Here is a 17975-nt window from a genome sequence, read left to right on the forward strand (position 1 = left end):
ACTATAAAATATTTTGTGGAGCATATCAGAGAAATATCTTAAAGATAAACTTGCTAAAAACCTCCATTATTTGATACAGCATTCGATGTTTGGAGAGCCCAAACTGACAAAATCATTTAGTAACTAAAGATGGACTATTTCTGTGAAAAGAAGGAATTTAATCTGTGTTTCATTGTAAAAGCTGTGTCAGGGATCTGGCTTCTGTCTGATTTTTGTGCTTTGTTTTTGTTTCAACTTTGTAGGCTGAAGGGGACCAGTTACCTCCAGAACATACTGTCAGCCAGTACGAAACATGCAAGATCAGGACAATAAAAGCTGGAACTTTGGAGAAACTTGTGGAGAACCTTCTGACAGCTTTTGGGGATAATGATTTTACCTACATCAGTATCTTTCTGTCAACATACAGGGCGTTTGCTTCTACTAAGGAAGTACTGGAACTTCTCCTCCACAGGTAAGAGCCAGTATATAATGGAAACTGAGCCATCGTTTACATGACAGGGGGATGTTGTCAGGAATTTCTTTCATTACTTTTAGTGGACATGAACTTAATAACCCGATGGACAGATGTCAAGAATACTGCAAAATTCAGAATTTCAACATAAACATAAAATCCGTAAATGCACGCTGCCCACATCCCAACTCTCATTAAAGCATAGTTACCAAGTGGGTAAAGTGTGCCATGTTTGACTGCTAAGGAACCAAACTGGGACTGACACAAGAAAATTAATGTAGCTTCCCTGCCCAAAACCAGAATGCGTGGGCTGCAAAGTCATACCTAGAATAGATTCCTATGTTTTGGTGGATACTGATATTTTCAGACATAACTCTCCTGTTTGGGGGCTGCTGATTTGAAACAGGGATTGTGCAAACATAAGAAAGAATTCACTAGCCACTTTTATTACTTCACATGAACATGCAGTCATAAATTTTTGCAGACAGCACAAGAACTGCTTAACGTTATAAGAATAGCTTTTATGGTAAAACTGCTATATCTGTATAAATGCTTAGAACCCACATCATTAGTTTCCTCGCCCTAAATTCTGAGACTTGACTGGGTCAGAGGTGATCTTATTTTGGGAGTATCATGTTTATTGCATTTTCAAACTCAAGTGATGTACAGAAATGTTATTTTGGCATATAGTAATTAGAACAGAGGAGTAGCGTAAGAACTCCTAGGTTTTAATTTTGTCTCTTTCACTAGGTAGATAAGGAACAAGGCATGGATAAGTTATCTGTGTTTTTCTTTTGTATCTGAAAAGGAACATAATACCACTTGCTTTGTAGGAATCTTATGTGGCTCAGTTAGTAGTGATGTTGAAATGCCCAGCTGCCAGTCCTGCTGTGATTGTAGTAATAGCTGTGGTTGCTCAAGTGCAGTAACATCACAGCGAGGTAAGAAGTCAGATAAAGAAAGAGCAGCCATCCTGGGAGCAGACTGTACAGTTAGATTTACTACTGTGAGCTTTACGTCTCAGTCCATACCAATTCTGACGTAGAACATGAGGAGCAATAAAAGTTGACAGTGCATATATACAAGAACATAAAAATGTTGAGGAATTCCTTCTTTTGAATGGATAATTCTTTCTATACCCTCAGGTTTGGTTTCTATGTTTTGGACATACATATCTTTGAAGAATAAAATATGAAAGGACACCAAGTTTGTGTGGATTCTACTAACTTTAAAGAGGAGCTGGCTTGCCAAGTGACAGTGTGTCATGAGAATCTCTTGCTTCCTAAGCAAGTGAATTGCCAAAAAGCCACAAATTTATAGGAGAAACCAACAGTTGTATGCATATATATTGTCACTTCGGCCAATAATGCTTCATATATGATTTATTTTACTTACTTTTATAAAGACACATTTTTAACAGAAAAAGTTGGAATAAATAAAATAGTAGCCTTTGCAAGAATACTTTGCCCAAAATGGCTGTTTTAAATATCATTCCCCAAACAGTGCAGTTTTTATGGCTCTGTGTTGGTGGATTGCCCGACTGCTCTTTCAGGGTTCTTATGTATTAATTGACGTGTATCTGGGGAAACTTTCTGTAATCAACGAGAACTTGCAAGTAGCTCAAATAATGTGAATCAGTCAGTCAAAGGTGGCTCTAAATCCGATGATACACACCTTGCTTTTCAGTTAAAGGCTCTTAAGTTGTCTTAAAGTACATTCATGTATCCCGTTTAAACGCCCAGAAAGCATCTTTATGTGTGTTCCCCACCCAGTTCAACATAGTTTTGATTTTTAGTAGTTTCCATTCTTATTTCTCTCTTACTAAGGCTACTTCAGTAAAGCAAATAAATGTCCCACCTGAGACTGTGACCTCATTTTACAAATCACTGTACAAACATGCCTAGAATTGTTTGCAACAGCCCCTACCCTGAAGACCCTCTACAGTCAAGAGATGATAAACAGTGAGAGAAATTGACTATGATGCAGATAATTAGGAGGAGCATACTGAGGCAAAGAGAGAGTAAGGGTTTAACTCACTGTGACAGTTTTGGAATTCGACCTGGGTTTTCACACATCCATATTTTTACACACCTGTATCTCGTTTTTTGCTGTTCTCAGGAGGCAGAAAAGTGTTATGCAAAGACCAATTCATATATTGCACTTTTTAAATTTGTATAATTATAAAAGATCCTGTGTATCTGACAAGCAAGTTTAGAATCTACTATCAAATCTGGGTGATCACCAAAGTGATGTTTTTGGAGAAAAATTCTTGGCACTGGGAGGCTGCCTTGGGTCCTTGGTGGTGGGCTGGCTCTTTGGTCAGTGCAAAGCCCCTGGGCAGGACTAGGAAAGGGGTCTTGTAGCTGTTGGGCTGTTTTGTCCACCTGTGTGCTTCTGTGCAGAGGACTTTGTGTGTATAACTTGTGTATGGGACAGGTGACTATTTCATGTGCAAGTGTCTGGATCTTTTCTTCTTTGTCACCTCACCTGGCTGGATTCAATGGGTGCTCCAGGTGGTTATGCCCCAGAAGCCAAGCTGTGGGTGCTGCTGGAGGTCTGGATGAACTGGGGCATGGGAAGGCACATTCAGCTGCAGTGTCCCTGCTTGTGCTTTTCCGCCTTTGCGCTTAATATAGGATATCCCTCTCCAGAATTGTCAATTCAGCCCTTCAATGACTACTGAAATTATTAAATCTCTCTATAATTGGCGATTGAAGCATTTTAAACTTGGGGTTGGGGCCAAAGGGATAATCCATTGAAACAGCAGTCCATCCTACAGTCAGTTAGCCTTGTCGTGGTTTTGATTGTTTTGTGGCGTTTCATCACTAGCCATTAAAATGTTCAAACTCTGTTAGGCTGCACTGTATTAAGGATGATGAAAAAGTCTTTTGGGAATCTTGCTTTGCACTGAAGTTTGTAGAGTCCTCTAGATAAATGGTTCTGTTTTCTTCCTGTATTTTCCCCTACTGAAAAGGATCATAGCAACCTAAAAATAGAAACATACAAAATTAGTGAAATATTGAAGTTATAAAATCAGGTACTCAAAGATCAGGAATTTGAGAGGGGGGAGAAATTAAGATCTTTATGAAGCTCATCATCATGGGCTTTAGTTTCTATTTCTGTTTTGTTTTCTTTAATGTAGGTATTAATGATAGGATTTTAAAAACAGCCTGAAGAAAGTAATTACTCATTCTCTGAGAATCATCAGTCATGAGACACCTAAACTCTTTGGGCTCCTGTGAAAATGCCAGTTTCATGCAGTAAAGGTTGCTATAAATTGTATAGCTGGTGCAATTTAACTCAGTTAACTCTGCAATTAAGTTCTTAATATTTTCATATCTGGGAATTACATCTGTAATATTACAATTGGATTGCAGCACAAAAGAAGTGGCAAGTCTGACTTATGAGTCTTTCTTACGTTTTCTCAGGAGGGTATCAGAAGAGAGAAAACCAGTCTTGACTGGAAAAGAAATTGAGCAGACAGGACTAACTCAGCTTTGAAATGTGTGCATAGCCAGTTTATAAGGGGCTTCATTAGAGCATTCAAGCAGGAATGAACAGGAAAATAGGGTGTCCTCTTCTAAAGATGGTGTGCTTGTTACTCACTGCATCAGTGGCTGCTGATTGAGGGGAAGGATCTTGGGCCAAACTTGTGCACTACTCTGTCCTTGTGGTCTTGAAGAGATTGAGTTCCTGTCCCATTGGTTTTTGGTAACATGCTGGCATGGTAGAAGCCCTGCTTTAAGGAGGGACATCCTCCTGAGGTTGGCTTTGAGGGTAGGAAGGGAAAATAAGGGAAATTTGGATACTGCAGTTTTGCTTCAAACAAATAGCGTAAATGATATTTATAGCAACATCTCAGGTAAGTTTGGGTAGTCTGGTTGATTAGAACAGCAGCAAGTCAGGAGCATACATGACACTAAGGAAGTCTGCTCTGCTGCCCTCCTCTGATGCTGCTTTAAAGAGGTGAAAATGTCAGAAGAGGATAAGAAAGCACAGGGAAAAAGTCTCCATAGAACAGAACTTTCTCTTCTGAGCCCAATTCTGATCTTACTGGCTTGTGTACGTCTCAGAGCAAGTTATAATGTCTCATTCAGAGGGAAGGGCATGTAGGCTGCCTGACCTTGTCAACATTTTTCCCAGCCTTTTATAATAAATGATAGAATCCACAGGAGATCTTAGGAGGTTACCACTTCCTTCCCCTCTCACAAATCTTAGGAGTGTAGTGTTTAAGAATCCATGGATGCTTCTCTTGGCTTTTTGAATATCATGGATAATCTAGAATTTTATGGCTTGGGACAAAATACAGATGAAATTTAAGCTATAATAGTTAGAATGATTTACATGCAGCTGTGGAATATGGGCTTGTGAAGAAAAGCAGACGTTATAAGGAAAAATAAAAAAAAGAAATGGATAGTAATTAAATTTAACCGGCTTAGTTTTCATCTCTACATTAGTGTAGAATAAGTAGCAAAGAGTCTGCATTTTTGCAACTTACTTCTTAATAATAACAGTACAGAGGCTAAAGTAGGTGTCAGTGCATAGTCTGTGTTTTGTAAGTATTTCTATTTTGTTTTCCAGTGAAGTAAAAAAAGTAATGAAAAGGGCAATGTCTTAAAAAAACAAGTAAGATTTTGGCATTAGTTGTCAATTTTAGTTTCATGTGAAGAGCTTGAGCCCCGCTTCTTATTCGTGGTGGTAGAGCACGATTGTGGAGCAAGGGAACAATTGTGAATGGCAATGCTGAGCTCTTGTTCCATCCAAGGGAGGACGGTGATGTGGCCAGATCAAAAAAGGCCCTTCCATTTTTTACAGGTGAACAGCTCCTTGACATAGAGTAGGAGGGAACAGCATCTGCATCTCCCAGTTGTAGGATACTTTTTTTTTTTTTTGTAGGAAAGTACACATTGACAAACTTCCTCCAAAATTTATATGTGTAGAGGCTGGGTTCCCCTCAAGTCCAGTGCATTCAGTTTATGTTGGATTTACTGTGGATACACACCTTGCTGTGAGTGCTGCAGGATTGTCTGATGTATGCATTAGACATACACAAATTCAGATGAGACAAAGAGAGTCATGGGACTCTTGGAGAAGTGTCCTTGGAAATCTGGATGTATTGTACCCTAAGTGAGGGGGGATACCTGTTGGTCATTTGATGTGGTCTGCAGAGTACCCTGTCCAAGCAGTGCAAGCATTAACTGAATTTGGGACATGAAACATTTATTCTGTCCAAAAAAAGGTGAGATGCTTTTCCCTGAGTGACAGAGGCAAATAAAAAAGCAGATGCTGTACTTAAGAGAAACTGAAGCGTTAGGGCAGAGAAAAATGGACTTTTGAAAGGTTTGAATAATTCTGGATAGTGTGTGCTTTTGTTAAATTGGTCCATGCTGCAGTGAGGTTTTGTGAAATCTTCTGGGCAAAACCTTTTTCCCAGCTTGGGCCTTACTCTGTTAAAATAAGCTGTGATCTGCCCTGTGAGCCTGTGAGGCTCTGCAGCCATCGGTAGCTCCGAGGAGGCCTTTCTGGGCTGCACACTGTAATCTTCATTTCCTGCATGGCTGCGGAGGAGTTAGCAGTTTTCTGTCTCCCAGTGCAGTAGGATGGACTAAAGGGACATGCGTGTTGCTTACACTGCCTTTACTCCTCTTCACCTGACGTCAGAAAGCAGGAGGAAGTCCTCCCAAAGCCAAGCACACATGGCTTCGGTTATGTCACAGCAGGAATCGCACAGTTGCACGGTGCTAGTCCTTGTGGTGCTTTTGACTCCCACAGCCCGTGCTGGTATTGTCATCACAGAAATGCACAAACCAACAGGGCAGAGGGGAACATTTCTAAAGCAGTTTCTGCCCTACGATACATTCAGTGGAGTGAGTGGAGTGACAGAAAATACAAAACGAGGCATATGAAAAGGTTTAAATTGTTAATGTACAATTCAGAATATTTAAAGACTGATGCAGTTCCCCGTGTTTCAGTCAGAAGATACTTATTGGATTTTTAGTGCTATGCTGCTTATTGTAATGGACTTTAAATTGGGCCCTTTGATAACTTCTGTCTTTAGTAAGATCAGAGATGTGCTATTTGCTCTCTGAGTAACTTCTAACACTTCTTGGAGATTGTGAGTAAATCAGGGGGGAGGGGGAAGATGTAGGGTTTTTTGTTTTGTTTTGTTTTGTTTTTCTTTCTTCCCCTCCAGGACTTCAAATTCAGCTCTTACTTTTTATTAAATTTGAGACTGGAGCCCTCTTCATTCTTTTGGCTGGATTCAGCCTATAAAAGTTTTCTTTTAACATAGAGTAGAAGTCAAACTAAACAAAATCTTGGGCATAAGCTGGTATGTTGAAAAGTGAGGGGGATGACTTGTATTTTCAAAGCTATTTAAGAGTAATTGGACATCCGCATCCCTTTAGTATTCATGGAAGTTTGGCACCTAAATGCAGCAGACAGCTTTGAAAACCTGCCAAGTCTTTAACACTATACGTTCTGATATTTTCTCTTTGTTTGGTTGAAGTGGGTAGGGAGATTTGGAAAAAAAAATAAATAAAAATCTTGTTGGTATTTTGATAAGAAAACACTTGATGGAAGTTCCTGGAGAGAGGAAAAGGAGACCAGCTCCTCCTGCCCCTGGGGTGTGGGAGTACAGCATGATGCCTCCACAGAGATCCTTTGGTATCCCCAGTGTCACTGGGTGCGCTGTGGAATTAACCGCTCACAAGTGTGATGGAAGCCAAAGATGTTTAGCTGTCCAGATGAAAGCAGAACTGAGCCAAGTTCCTTTCTTACATATTTTATTTTCTCCTGGTAATCATGTTCCTTGCAGCAGCGCTTAAAAGTGGGGCCATGCTGTGCTTGGCACAGTCACATATAAAGTAGCAACTGGTTGCTATCTCAAGGAGTTTACAGAGAAGGGAATGGATACCATTTGATGGGAGAGCCAGAGCTGGATAATGACAGCAAATAACAAGTTAGTTTTACGTTTTCAGTTAATTTCTTGTGCTGGAGGATGGCTCAATAGGGGGTAAATGGAGAGGAAAATGGAGGTAGAGAGCAGACATTGATGGAATGGGTCCTTTGGTAGCACAGCCCCGCACTTTAGGACAGTAGCTTTATATGGCATTTGGTTCACTGTTATTGCTGTAGCATCTATTCTTTCATCTGTTGTTTTCCTGTATACTGGGTGGTTTGTCTACTCAGCTAAAGCAGCGACTTCATTTCCACGAATCTATGTGTGTATAATTCAAAACACCTTATGATTCTTGCTGAGTATCTGTGCTTCCAAGTTGCTTGTTTTGATGCTTACAAGCCTTATTTAGGGCTTTCTGGGGGCTTTTGCAGAGAACCACCTTTCCTTATTATTTCAGAGTTATTCAAAGAGTATTTTCCTCCCTCTTCTACCCTTCCCTTCTTAACAGAGATGCAGGGGTGCATTTTCTACTCTGTTTTTCAGTATTTAAATATTCACTACTACCCATTACATTCTGGTCTCATTTGCTTAGTCAGTCCCTTTGAGTGCAGTCTATAACTGTCCAAACGCCAAGCAAGGCTGAAAAGTTCTGTGGGCTACAGGATCCTTTTGTTTCTTATGTCTCTTTTTGTATGCAAAGCATTCATACAAGGCTGTGTAGTGAATGGCTCTTTGTCCAGGAGCTGGTGAGAACAGAGCAGTGGAAGTCTGCAGAAACACTGTTCTTTATATCAGATGTATCATTAACTCCTCCTAACCCGTATTTAATGACCTGTTGTTCATGCAGAGCTCTTGCATTGGGAAATAGGCAGAGGTTTACATTTGGCAATATAATTAAGCGTTATATAATTCTGCAGTTTTGTACAGAAAGTTGCCTGCTCTTTATTACTGTATTATGGATTCATATTATAAAAAATCAGCATGTATGTCTCTAGTGGGATTTAAATGCAAATGCCTAAAGTTCTGCAAATACATATTTTATATTTCATACAATACTAGGACAATGACACTGTGAGTCATCTCAATAAATTTTGCTCTAAGACTTAATGGCAAGTTTTGAAAAATTAATATAAAAATTTAATTGTCATTCAAAACCTGAAGCTTTCTTTGCATATTTCTCCCAGCAGGGGGAAAAATGTCTTTTGTCTATTGGCTAAGATGTATTTTAGTCATCTTATCTAGCAAATGGCAGTGGAGAATGAAATCCTCTCCCTTTAGCAACAGGACAGGGGCAGCCATCATAGTGTGAAGTGTACATTATATCAGCAGCATGTCTTGATTCTGTCCTGGGCAATCTGCACTGAGAAAGCATCAGCATAGTTCTCTAAATGTCCCCCTTATGCTCTTTTTGTATCTTCTTGGTGAGATGATATGTTACCTAGTCTTATAATATTCAGAAATGCAGGACAACCTACAGGTCTGCAAGAGCAACTATTGGAAACCAATAGAGTTAAATCTAATAAAAATAGGTTAAACTTTACACTTCAGCTTAGCAAAGTGTTGGAAGTATTGTTCTTAAGGTTCCTCTGATGTATTCCATCCTTGCAGTAAAGCAGTGGGAAGTATCTCAAACAGTTAACTGCATTCACTTTGAATTGCAAACACTAGTAATGAGTGTTTAGGGTATGACTGAGAGCTGAGAGAGGCCAGGTAGGATTAAGTGGTGAATTTGGGCATAGCGGAGAGTCAGAAAGAGGTATCTATTCAATTTTACAGCTTCAGTAGTGCTGATCCCAATAAAAAAAAGCACAGGCAGGGTGTGAAATTGCTTGGGAGAATATGGGAGAAAGCACAGAGGCTATTGATGCACCAAAAAATTTCAGAACAAGATTGACAGCCATTCTTGTACCAAGCAGTGGTTCCTCTGTGAATACTCCTGTTGTGATACGCTGTGACCACTGCGGGATGGAGGTGTTATTCAGCATGTTTAGAAGTGGATTCTTACCCCATTGTCAGTTTAGCTAAGCATATTTTTCTTTAGATGTTTGGATTAGCTCTGTGAAATCACAACGGCAAAATGGGTTATCCTGTATGTACCTCTAAGGACCCTTTCTGGTTTAAGAAGTCCTTAAAACCTACTATCATACTTCTGCTGTCTTACAGGACCAGCACAACTGTTTCAGGATAACTGAGAAGAATTTGAGCCCTTTAAAACATAAGTTTACAAGTTTTTATGCATGTGTTATGCCTTTTTTTTTCTGGAGAGATAAAATGCTGAGATTTCCAAATACTTCACCACTGATGTGGGAACTTAGGTTGAATGAGACACAATGTATTGGTCAGACTAAGCTACTGGGGTCAAGCAGTCATGATTTTGTTCTCAGCTTTGCCACAGATATGTGGTAACAAATGGAGCAAATTTTTTTTTTTGTTATGTTTACCTGCAATGTAGTCAGCGATGCCAAGATCTGGTTTTAAATGAGCTGTTTCAGATAACGCAAGTGGTCTTACTGCAGCACTCTCAAGGCTAAGTAAGCCCAAGCTGACCTCTTTATGACTGTGGCTACACTGCTTCTATCAGTGGGACTACTTGTTTGCCTTTATTAGTTTGGGTTTACTTTGCAGTGTACTGGAATGTATGCAAACCCTTGATCTTTCTCTGCTTCAGCTTTCCCCATCCACAGTGGAATTGTCCAACGTTAAGCCCTTGTCATAAGATTCTTGAAACTCAAGTTCCTATTTTAAAGTATTGTGGAGTTCTGAGATTGTGAGCCATAGTAGGGTGGACTATCAATATGAGGGTGGTGGATGGTGGTGCCAAAACATGTTCTTTACAATCTAGCAGATCTGCTGGTGAGAGTGAGCTTGAATTCAGTTACGCTAGTTGAATGTCTGTACAGATCTGGGATTCTTACATATGAAGCCTTAGACTGATACTTTAGAGGAGCATGAAACTACCACCTCTTATTTTGATAATTTGAAACATTTTGGATGAATTTGTTACAGTTCTGACATGAACCTTCTGGTTCACATGCAAATGGACAGCCCACTGTATTTACTTTATCCGACATTACTAGGATGTTGTAGCACAAACACTTAAAGATGCACTTGTTCTCCTAACTAGCCAGATTAATTGCAGGTGCCTGACACAATTAGTTGAGCACAGAATGTGTAAAATCAGCTTGCCTTATTCTGGACTGTGAGTAATTGTGTGTCTTCATTAAAGCTGCCTGTAAGGAACCATGAAATTCTTTATGGAGCTGTACATCTGAAACAATGGGCACTCCCATTGAAAATGAAGTGCATAATCCTGCCTTCAAGGCACATGCGCTGCCTGTGTAGGTAAGAGATTTTGCTTTGCACTGTTGGAGCTATGCCCATGGTTTCCTCTTTCCCAGTGGCATTTTCACAAGCGCCATGGGCCATTCCCACTTGTGACAACTGTGTCAGTAGTTTTGGCACAAATGGACACTTACCGCTTAGAAAACTTTGTGTGAAATCACACTTGGAGTTAGAAGGAATGACAAATACTAGAGAAACAGAAGCTGTACTGGAGAAAGTGGCTCTCTTAACAGCCTTACTGCATACTGGAATACTTCTCTGGGAAAGGATGGCGTGAAAATGGGTAGAAAGGGTCTTAGAAGTGTAAGCAAAGGAACTGTTTTGGCTGATTCCTCCTGTGTGCAGGCTGCTTCATATAAATTAAAGAATTATGTTGGAAGATACTGGCTGTCTCTTTAGGATTTTTTTTCCTCCTAAATGAAATAATCTTCCAGCTCCTTAATTTTGCCCAACTGTTAGATTCCATATTTGTAGTTTGAGCTAGAAACACTTTTTGGTTGTTTATGATAATTGTATATGAATTATGCTATTTGGGATTTTGTTTTCATTCAGTAGAGGTTCCTCTAAACACCCATCTCATTTTTCAGGTATGGAAACCTGGAGACCTCAAGCTGTGAAGAAGTTGGAAGTGAGAATTCCTCTGAATCCAAAACAGTACTCAGGACGTAAGTGTGGTTTTGTACTGTACAGCGAGCCCCAGTCAGGATTCAGTATTGGGGGAGAATGTGGGCAGCATAGCTGTTATTTCCTTTGAAATTTCACAGCACTGTTTGCTTGCTTAAACAAGTCTGTGTAAAGGCCAAATATAAATTGTCTCATAACATATCCAATAATATAACCCAGAGATCTTTCCATCAGGGAAATTGTCTCAGAATTAAACATGAGATGAACACATCTAGGCCAACATTTTGTTGACTAAACAAACAAGGAGTGTTTGTTTCCCCTGCCTTACCTATAGCAGTAAATGGTTATTGCTTATGACTGATTTTATTGCGCATTACAACAGTGTCTGCAGACCAAAGCTGAGGTTGTTTCGGGCAACATGTGTACGCATGTATCTTTTCCATTAGTGCCCCTATGATTTACAGTGTTGCTTTTGGAGTGAAATTTAAATTCTGAAGTCATCCTAATTTGCAAGAAAAATAGCAAAGCTGTTTTGAAATGCAGTTTAAATGGGAAAAAGTGGTTTGGTTATCCTTCTAGCATCACATGAAACTGCATTTTATCTTTAGACAGTGGGTGTAAAATGTGCCTTAGGTCATCAGCATTTGTACTTTTGACATCTGTATGGTCTGTGGTTTGCATGCATTATGGCAATAAAAAGTAGCTGTGTTGTTATATTTGGTTACAGTATGAAGATGCTTGATTCTTGTCAGCATTACTGAAGATTGCTTTTCTATGAATTTATCTCAGCTTCCACCAGTTAAGAAAACCTTAATTTTTTTTATCAGTGCACTGATTTCTCAAGGTGTAATAGAAGAAGAATCCTTCAGTTTCCTTTTGTTTTGAGAAGGAAGAAAAATGTTGAGCTTTTCTATCATGAGATACACTGTCTAATCAAGACTGAGAAATAGACTGCAGTATTTTCATTCCTGAGATTCAGGCAGACTGTCGATTCAAATCACATTCTATTCTACAATATTGGGCCTGGTCTTCCCACTGCTTACCTCCGTGCTTTTCTGATGGCTTGTGTGTTGGGATAGGGGGGTTTTGAGTCTGGCTTAAAATGGTTCAAATATCCCCAGTCCAGAAACGTGCCGTTAACATACTAAACACCTTCCCGTCCTCCATTGTCTGAATGGAGTGGTTAGACAGCGGGGTCGCTTTGCCTTCTGTCATCCACACGGAAAAGTTTTTGTTTAACCACCAGAGATAAATTAGTAAAAGCTCCTTGGCTGTGAGCATTTCAGTAGCTGTCTCTGAAAACAGAATGAATTATGCTTGCTTGACTGCAGAAAAAATGTAGAGCTTAATTAATGTCTGTAAATGATACAGGAGTCTCAAAGGCTTTAGTTATTAACAAGCGATAACATTTTGTTTCTTTTATTTTTTTTAGTACTTAGCAAGGACAGAAAGCTACAAGCTCTGATGGTTTGGGCTGTTCCTCTTGCCCCATGAGAACTGACATGGGGGCTCAATTCTCCAATTCTTTCCTGGATGGTGTTACAGAGAGCTATCAATATTTTCCTCCCATTTTGCCATGAGAACTCATCAAAGAGCAGCTGGTAGTTAAAACTTTGTCACAAGCACCAAGAAGGTAGTGGGAATAATAGGCAGTCAGCGGGTTCCCACACTCCCATCCAAAATGAGCTCTAGGGTCTCTTCCAGCTTTGGGCAAACCATTTGACCTCCCCCTATCTCAGTCCAGCCATAAAATATGAGCTAAAGCAGTACCCTTCCTGCAAAATAGATTAAGGCTTTATATTGGGGATGAGGAAGATAATTTCACCACTGTAAATCATGTCGGGATTAATCCCCCAACTGCCTTTCCATGGACCCAAAGGAGCTTGATAGAGAGGAAAAGGGTGAAAGTAATATTGATGTTAGCGTCACTAGGGCTTTGGGCAAAATGCATCAATTTTTTTATGCCTGGAGGTGAGCATGCAAGTGAAATAGCATTTAGTAGGAGCATGTTTGTTTTATTTTTTTTAATGGAATTGTTTTCCTACTGACATACACATAGTTTATCATATACCCCCTGCTTAATTGCTTCCTGCTGCATCAGTGCCATCTCCCCTCTTGGCATGTAATTGTCACATGATGCCCTTGTGCAGCCAGGGACTGACAAATGGAAGGAGTCTGTCGTCCTATTCCTGTGGTTGCACAGCTTCTCATGAGTTTATCTGACATGATTTTCATTAATATAGTCAGCACAGCTGATTTTGATCCTTTGGTGTCATAAGATACCTTTTATGTCTGAATTTGATACCTGTTACCCAACTACTTATGTATAGAAAGCTCAACAATGAAGTTGTCAACAAAGTAATTTGTCAGGTATATGTGTTTTAAGAGACCCCGTATAAATGTGAATTCACTGTCCTGCCTTAAAAATTTCCATTGATGTCAGTTGCTCTGGCTACTTGTCTCTTAGATATGATTAATGGTATCTGGAAAAGAGGTTGGCTTTGTAGTCCTGTTGTGAAACACGTAGTTCTAGTAGTTCAGGTTTTCTCTTGTCTGGCATAATTCCAATACAATTGCATTTGCCCTCTTTTCTCATAGAACAGAAACATGATATAATTGTGCTCTTGTTTTTGTATGACTTGGAGAAATAAGAGGAAGAAGCAGTAGAGCCATGTTATTTCTTACCATTAACTCTGTATTTCTCAGAGGAAAATTATCTCTTGGGAAGCCCATGGTCTGCAGCCAGAGATCTGCATTTGTCAGACTCTGGCTCTGACAGTTCAGATGCTTTAAAAATCCATTTGAGGCATTAGAAATGGGGATGCAATTTAAAGCATTTCCACTAGTTTGACACAAGAAAACACTACAGAAATTAAAAACAACTGCAGGAGAAGAATTTATGACTCTTTAAATATCTTGTGGAGCTTTAGAAGAGAGAGAGGTTTTTGCAAAATCGTAGGTACATATAGGAGGAAAAATATGTCATATGTTGTGTACTGTGAGCCCACAGGTTGCTACTTTCTATGTTGAAATTCTCTGTGCTTTTTGTACTTGTAGTACAAAGTTGTAATATAATTTGAGAAGCAAAATGCCTGATGTACGTAATTTTTAAAATTATTTTAGCATTGCACCCAGTGTTCATGTTGAACCTGCAAGTCCTCCGCTAGGGCTTAAGTGCACTCATGGCACAGCCTTGTTTGAGAGACTTGTGGGAGCTATAAACCTACCCTTGTGTTTCCAAATTATGGGTCTGAGCCAGCAGTTACTTCTCACACTTGTTGCAGTGACATATAGTTGTTACTGACCCAAGATCACTTCAGCTATGTTCGGAAACATGCCTTCTAAGGATCCGTTCTGCCAAGGGGATTTTCTCCTGTTCACTTAAGCATCATTCCTATCATTTTTGGGCCACAGGATTGATCAAAAAAATTGTATTTTTTCAACAGGGATCTGACTTAATTACATCTAATAAAAAATGTCTTTCAGGCTTTTTATTATTACTGCCCTTTTCTTTAAAACTACATTCAGTATTACACAGCTTAAACAAAGGTACTGTAGTTTTGTAACTTTAAAAACAGACAGACAGTTTGGACCTTAGAGTTATGAGTAAGCTCTGAACACCGTCAAAAGTTCTGTGAGCTTGAAAAAAAAAAACCAACCTGCCATGCTTTTCATGTTCAGTAGTTTGCTTTCCACAGTTCTCACTACTTTCAGTCAGTCGGAAAGTTCATGATCATAATTTAACAGAAGAATAAAGTCCAGAAAAGGTCAGATATTCCGGTCAAACGTCTGAGTTAGAGGGACTTTAGCCTGTGTTTCCAGAAATATGATGCCATGTCTCTTGTAATTGTCTGATAAGAGAGTTGTAAGGAGTGAGTAACTTGGCCCTCTATCTCCTCCTATAAACAATTCTTTTTGCTCTTTCTTGCATCACATAAACAAGATTGCCTGGTGCTGTTTTGCAGTTCTGCACGTTTTTGTGTCGAGGTGTGACAGAGTTGCCCCCTCATCTCAGTTGGGTCATCATTGTCTTTGGAGTTCTGTGTATTCACTACATGTTTTCTAGCTTAGGACTTCTGTTAACTTTCAGAAAGAAAAGAGTAGATCTAACACCAAGACATGTGACCATTCAGAATAAAACCATACATACATTAAACACAAAAATTATCAGCATGATGAGTAGCATTAAGAATTAGAGAGGTCCATACAATAGTACACATTACAGGAACTGTAGAGAAATTGTACTATAATTCAATTATATTTTTGGTTTTAAGTGAGGTTGTATAGTTCAAATGTGTGGTTTGGTACACATCACCTGACAAAAAGCAAATGAGGAAAGAAAGTAGAGCAAAAAGAAATAAAGTACTTTCCCCTGCTCCTGTCTGATGTGAAGATTCTGCACACTTTATCAGCCAGGAGTCATGGGAAACTTAAATGAGACAGTCATGTCCAAGAGATCTCAAGAACCTTTACATATTCTGGGAAGGGGATCAGCAAGTCAAGCAACTAATGTTTTCTGGGGACTTCAGTCCTCCTGAAGTGATTGTGTGTATGAGATAGTTAGAAACAATGCTTTTGGTGATATGACCTGATCCACTGTGGTCTCTATTCAGAGCAGGAGAGTTCCTCAGTTAACTTTTAACTCACTGTTAAAAGGTTGAGTTTTCTGTGCAGAATGATCTGTGAAATACCTTGTGCCCTATTTCCTTCCCCCTACTGAATGAATTTTGACTGTGTTAATTTTGATCTCTGGGCAATTCACTGCTGACAGACAGCTATACCCAGATCACAGACTCCATGAATTTAAAGAGGTGATGTATTAAAGGAGCAGAACACTTTTTTTCCCAGAAGATAGGCATTAAAGACCTTGCTGGAGCTGGTTGAGGGTGGAGACAGAGCCATAAAATATTGTCGCTGCTTCTACCTTTTGGAAGTCAATAACTTCACTGGATACTGAGATGCCTCTGAGTAATGTGAGGGTCTGAAACAGTGCTGAGGCCATGTCACTGAGGTGATTTGCTAGGCTTGAGAGAACTGGAGAGCTGATGCAGCACATCACACTTCATGGATAAAAGGTGCTGAGCTTGTTGCCATGAGTTTTGAAGACTTCTGTCAGTGAAGTTCCTAGAAGTGATTTATTGCTGTTCAGCACACACAGAAAAATGTCCAGCCTGGCAGTCCAGGCTTGCCTGCAATGTTTGCATTCAGGGAAGACTAGTTTAATGTTAACTGAATCTAGTCACTTGGAGACCTTGCTCAAAAATATAGCAGTATGAACCTGAAATTACCTGCTGGAGAGGTTTTTCAAGAGGCAGATGGTGTTGCCATATTGGTCCATGGACTTAGACCATGATTTTTTGTTTGTTTGCTTTCCAGAGGTCTAACATTGGTATGTTTTCTTTAAAGGTACCCTTTGGGCATGTTCATAAATATAACAGGGAGAGGAAAAAGCATGCCATCTCCCCCTATATGTAGAAATAACTCTTGTGTTTGTAGCTAGTAAGAGACTCCACAGCCAGGGCAAAGGTGATGAAAAGGAAATGCTGTGCCGTAAACAGTGAGCCATGTTCTGATCCATTTATGTACATCTCTCCTTCTGATGAAACCAAAGAAAGTTTAAGAATTTTTATAAATCCAAGTTTAGGTTATATTTCTCACGGATATTAAAGAGAAAGAAGTAGAACTGGAAAACTGGTCTCCTGGCTGCAGTATGAGGTTTCAAATGGGGATTTTAATTAATTTTTTTTCCTGGCTACGCTGTATACTCACATCCCCAGTGCTGTAAAAGGGAGGTTTCTTACTGGAGTTGGAAAAGCTGAATGAGAGGCAGAAACAGTAGTAGGCAGTTTATGTAGTACAAAAAGTAAAATAGCTTTAAGCCCTCAAACTATCCTCTTCTGCAGTCCCAAGCACTGCTATGGCTGAGTCCTGAGGCTTTTAAATCCTAAATGAGCTTGAGTAACAGTAAAAGTCCTTTGAAGCCTCCTCTTGGAGTATAAGGTTGTGGTTTCCTTCTGCTGCTGGCTCCAGTTTGCTGATTTGGAGTAGATTGGTGGTGCTCCCCCTCAGATGAATGACAGGCCACAGAAATGAATCAAAATACTTGGGACTTCTTTTGTTGTCTTGAATGTCAGCTCCTAGTTGCATCTGCTTTATCTGTATTGTGTTTGTGTGGTGGGCTTTTAGTAATGGGGGAGGGGCCGCAGGGGTGGCTCCTGTGAGAAGCTGCTGGAAGCTTCCCTGGCTCCCAGGCGGACCCGCCTCTGGCCCAGGCCGACCCCGTCAGCGACGGCGGTAGCGCCTCTGGGAGAGCAGATTTGAGAAGGAGAACGTGCAGCGGAGTTTGGGAAGTGGAATGTGAGAGGAAACCGCTACACAGACAGCAAGGTCAGTGAGGAAGGAGGGGGAGGAGGTGCGCCAGAGGAGGTTGATGCCCCTGCAGCCCTTGGTGAGTCGGCAGGCTGTCCCCCCCCAGTCCATGGAGGGGACCGAGGGAGGAGGACCCCATGCCAGAGCAGGGGGATGCCCATGAAGGTGGCCATGACTCCATGGGAAAGCCCGCGCTGGAGCAGTCTGTGCCTGAAGGACTGTGGCCCGTGGGAAGGACTTATGTTGGAGAAGTTCGTGGAGGACTGTCTGCTGTGGGAGGGACCCCAC

The 17975-nt window shown here is 40.3% G+C and overlaps 1 protein-coding gene across 1 annotated transcript in view; it reads left to right on the top strand.

The window, feature by feature from the left end:
- Positions 1-17975, top strand: part of RGL1 (ral guanine nucleotide dissociation stimulator-like 1) — a 112903-nt gene that overhangs the window by 59118 nt on the left and 35810 nt on the right. The window contains exons 3-4 of the mRNA XM_010580730.1: positions 243-451; positions 11282-11359. Of these exons, the coding sequence (XP_010579032.1) occupies positions 243-451; positions 11282-11359 (287 nt within the window). The remainder of the gene's footprint in view (positions 1-242; positions 452-11281; positions 11360-17975) is intronic.

The sequence above is a fragment of the Haliaeetus leucocephalus genome, unplaced genomic scaffold, assembly GCF_000737465.1.
Source record: "Haliaeetus leucocephalus isolate CR32 unplaced genomic scaffold, Haliaeetus_leucocephalus-4.0 Scaffold730, whole genome shotgun sequence".
Taxonomy (NCBI): domain Eukaryota; kingdom Metazoa; phylum Chordata; class Aves; order Accipitriformes; family Accipitridae; genus Haliaeetus; species Haliaeetus leucocephalus.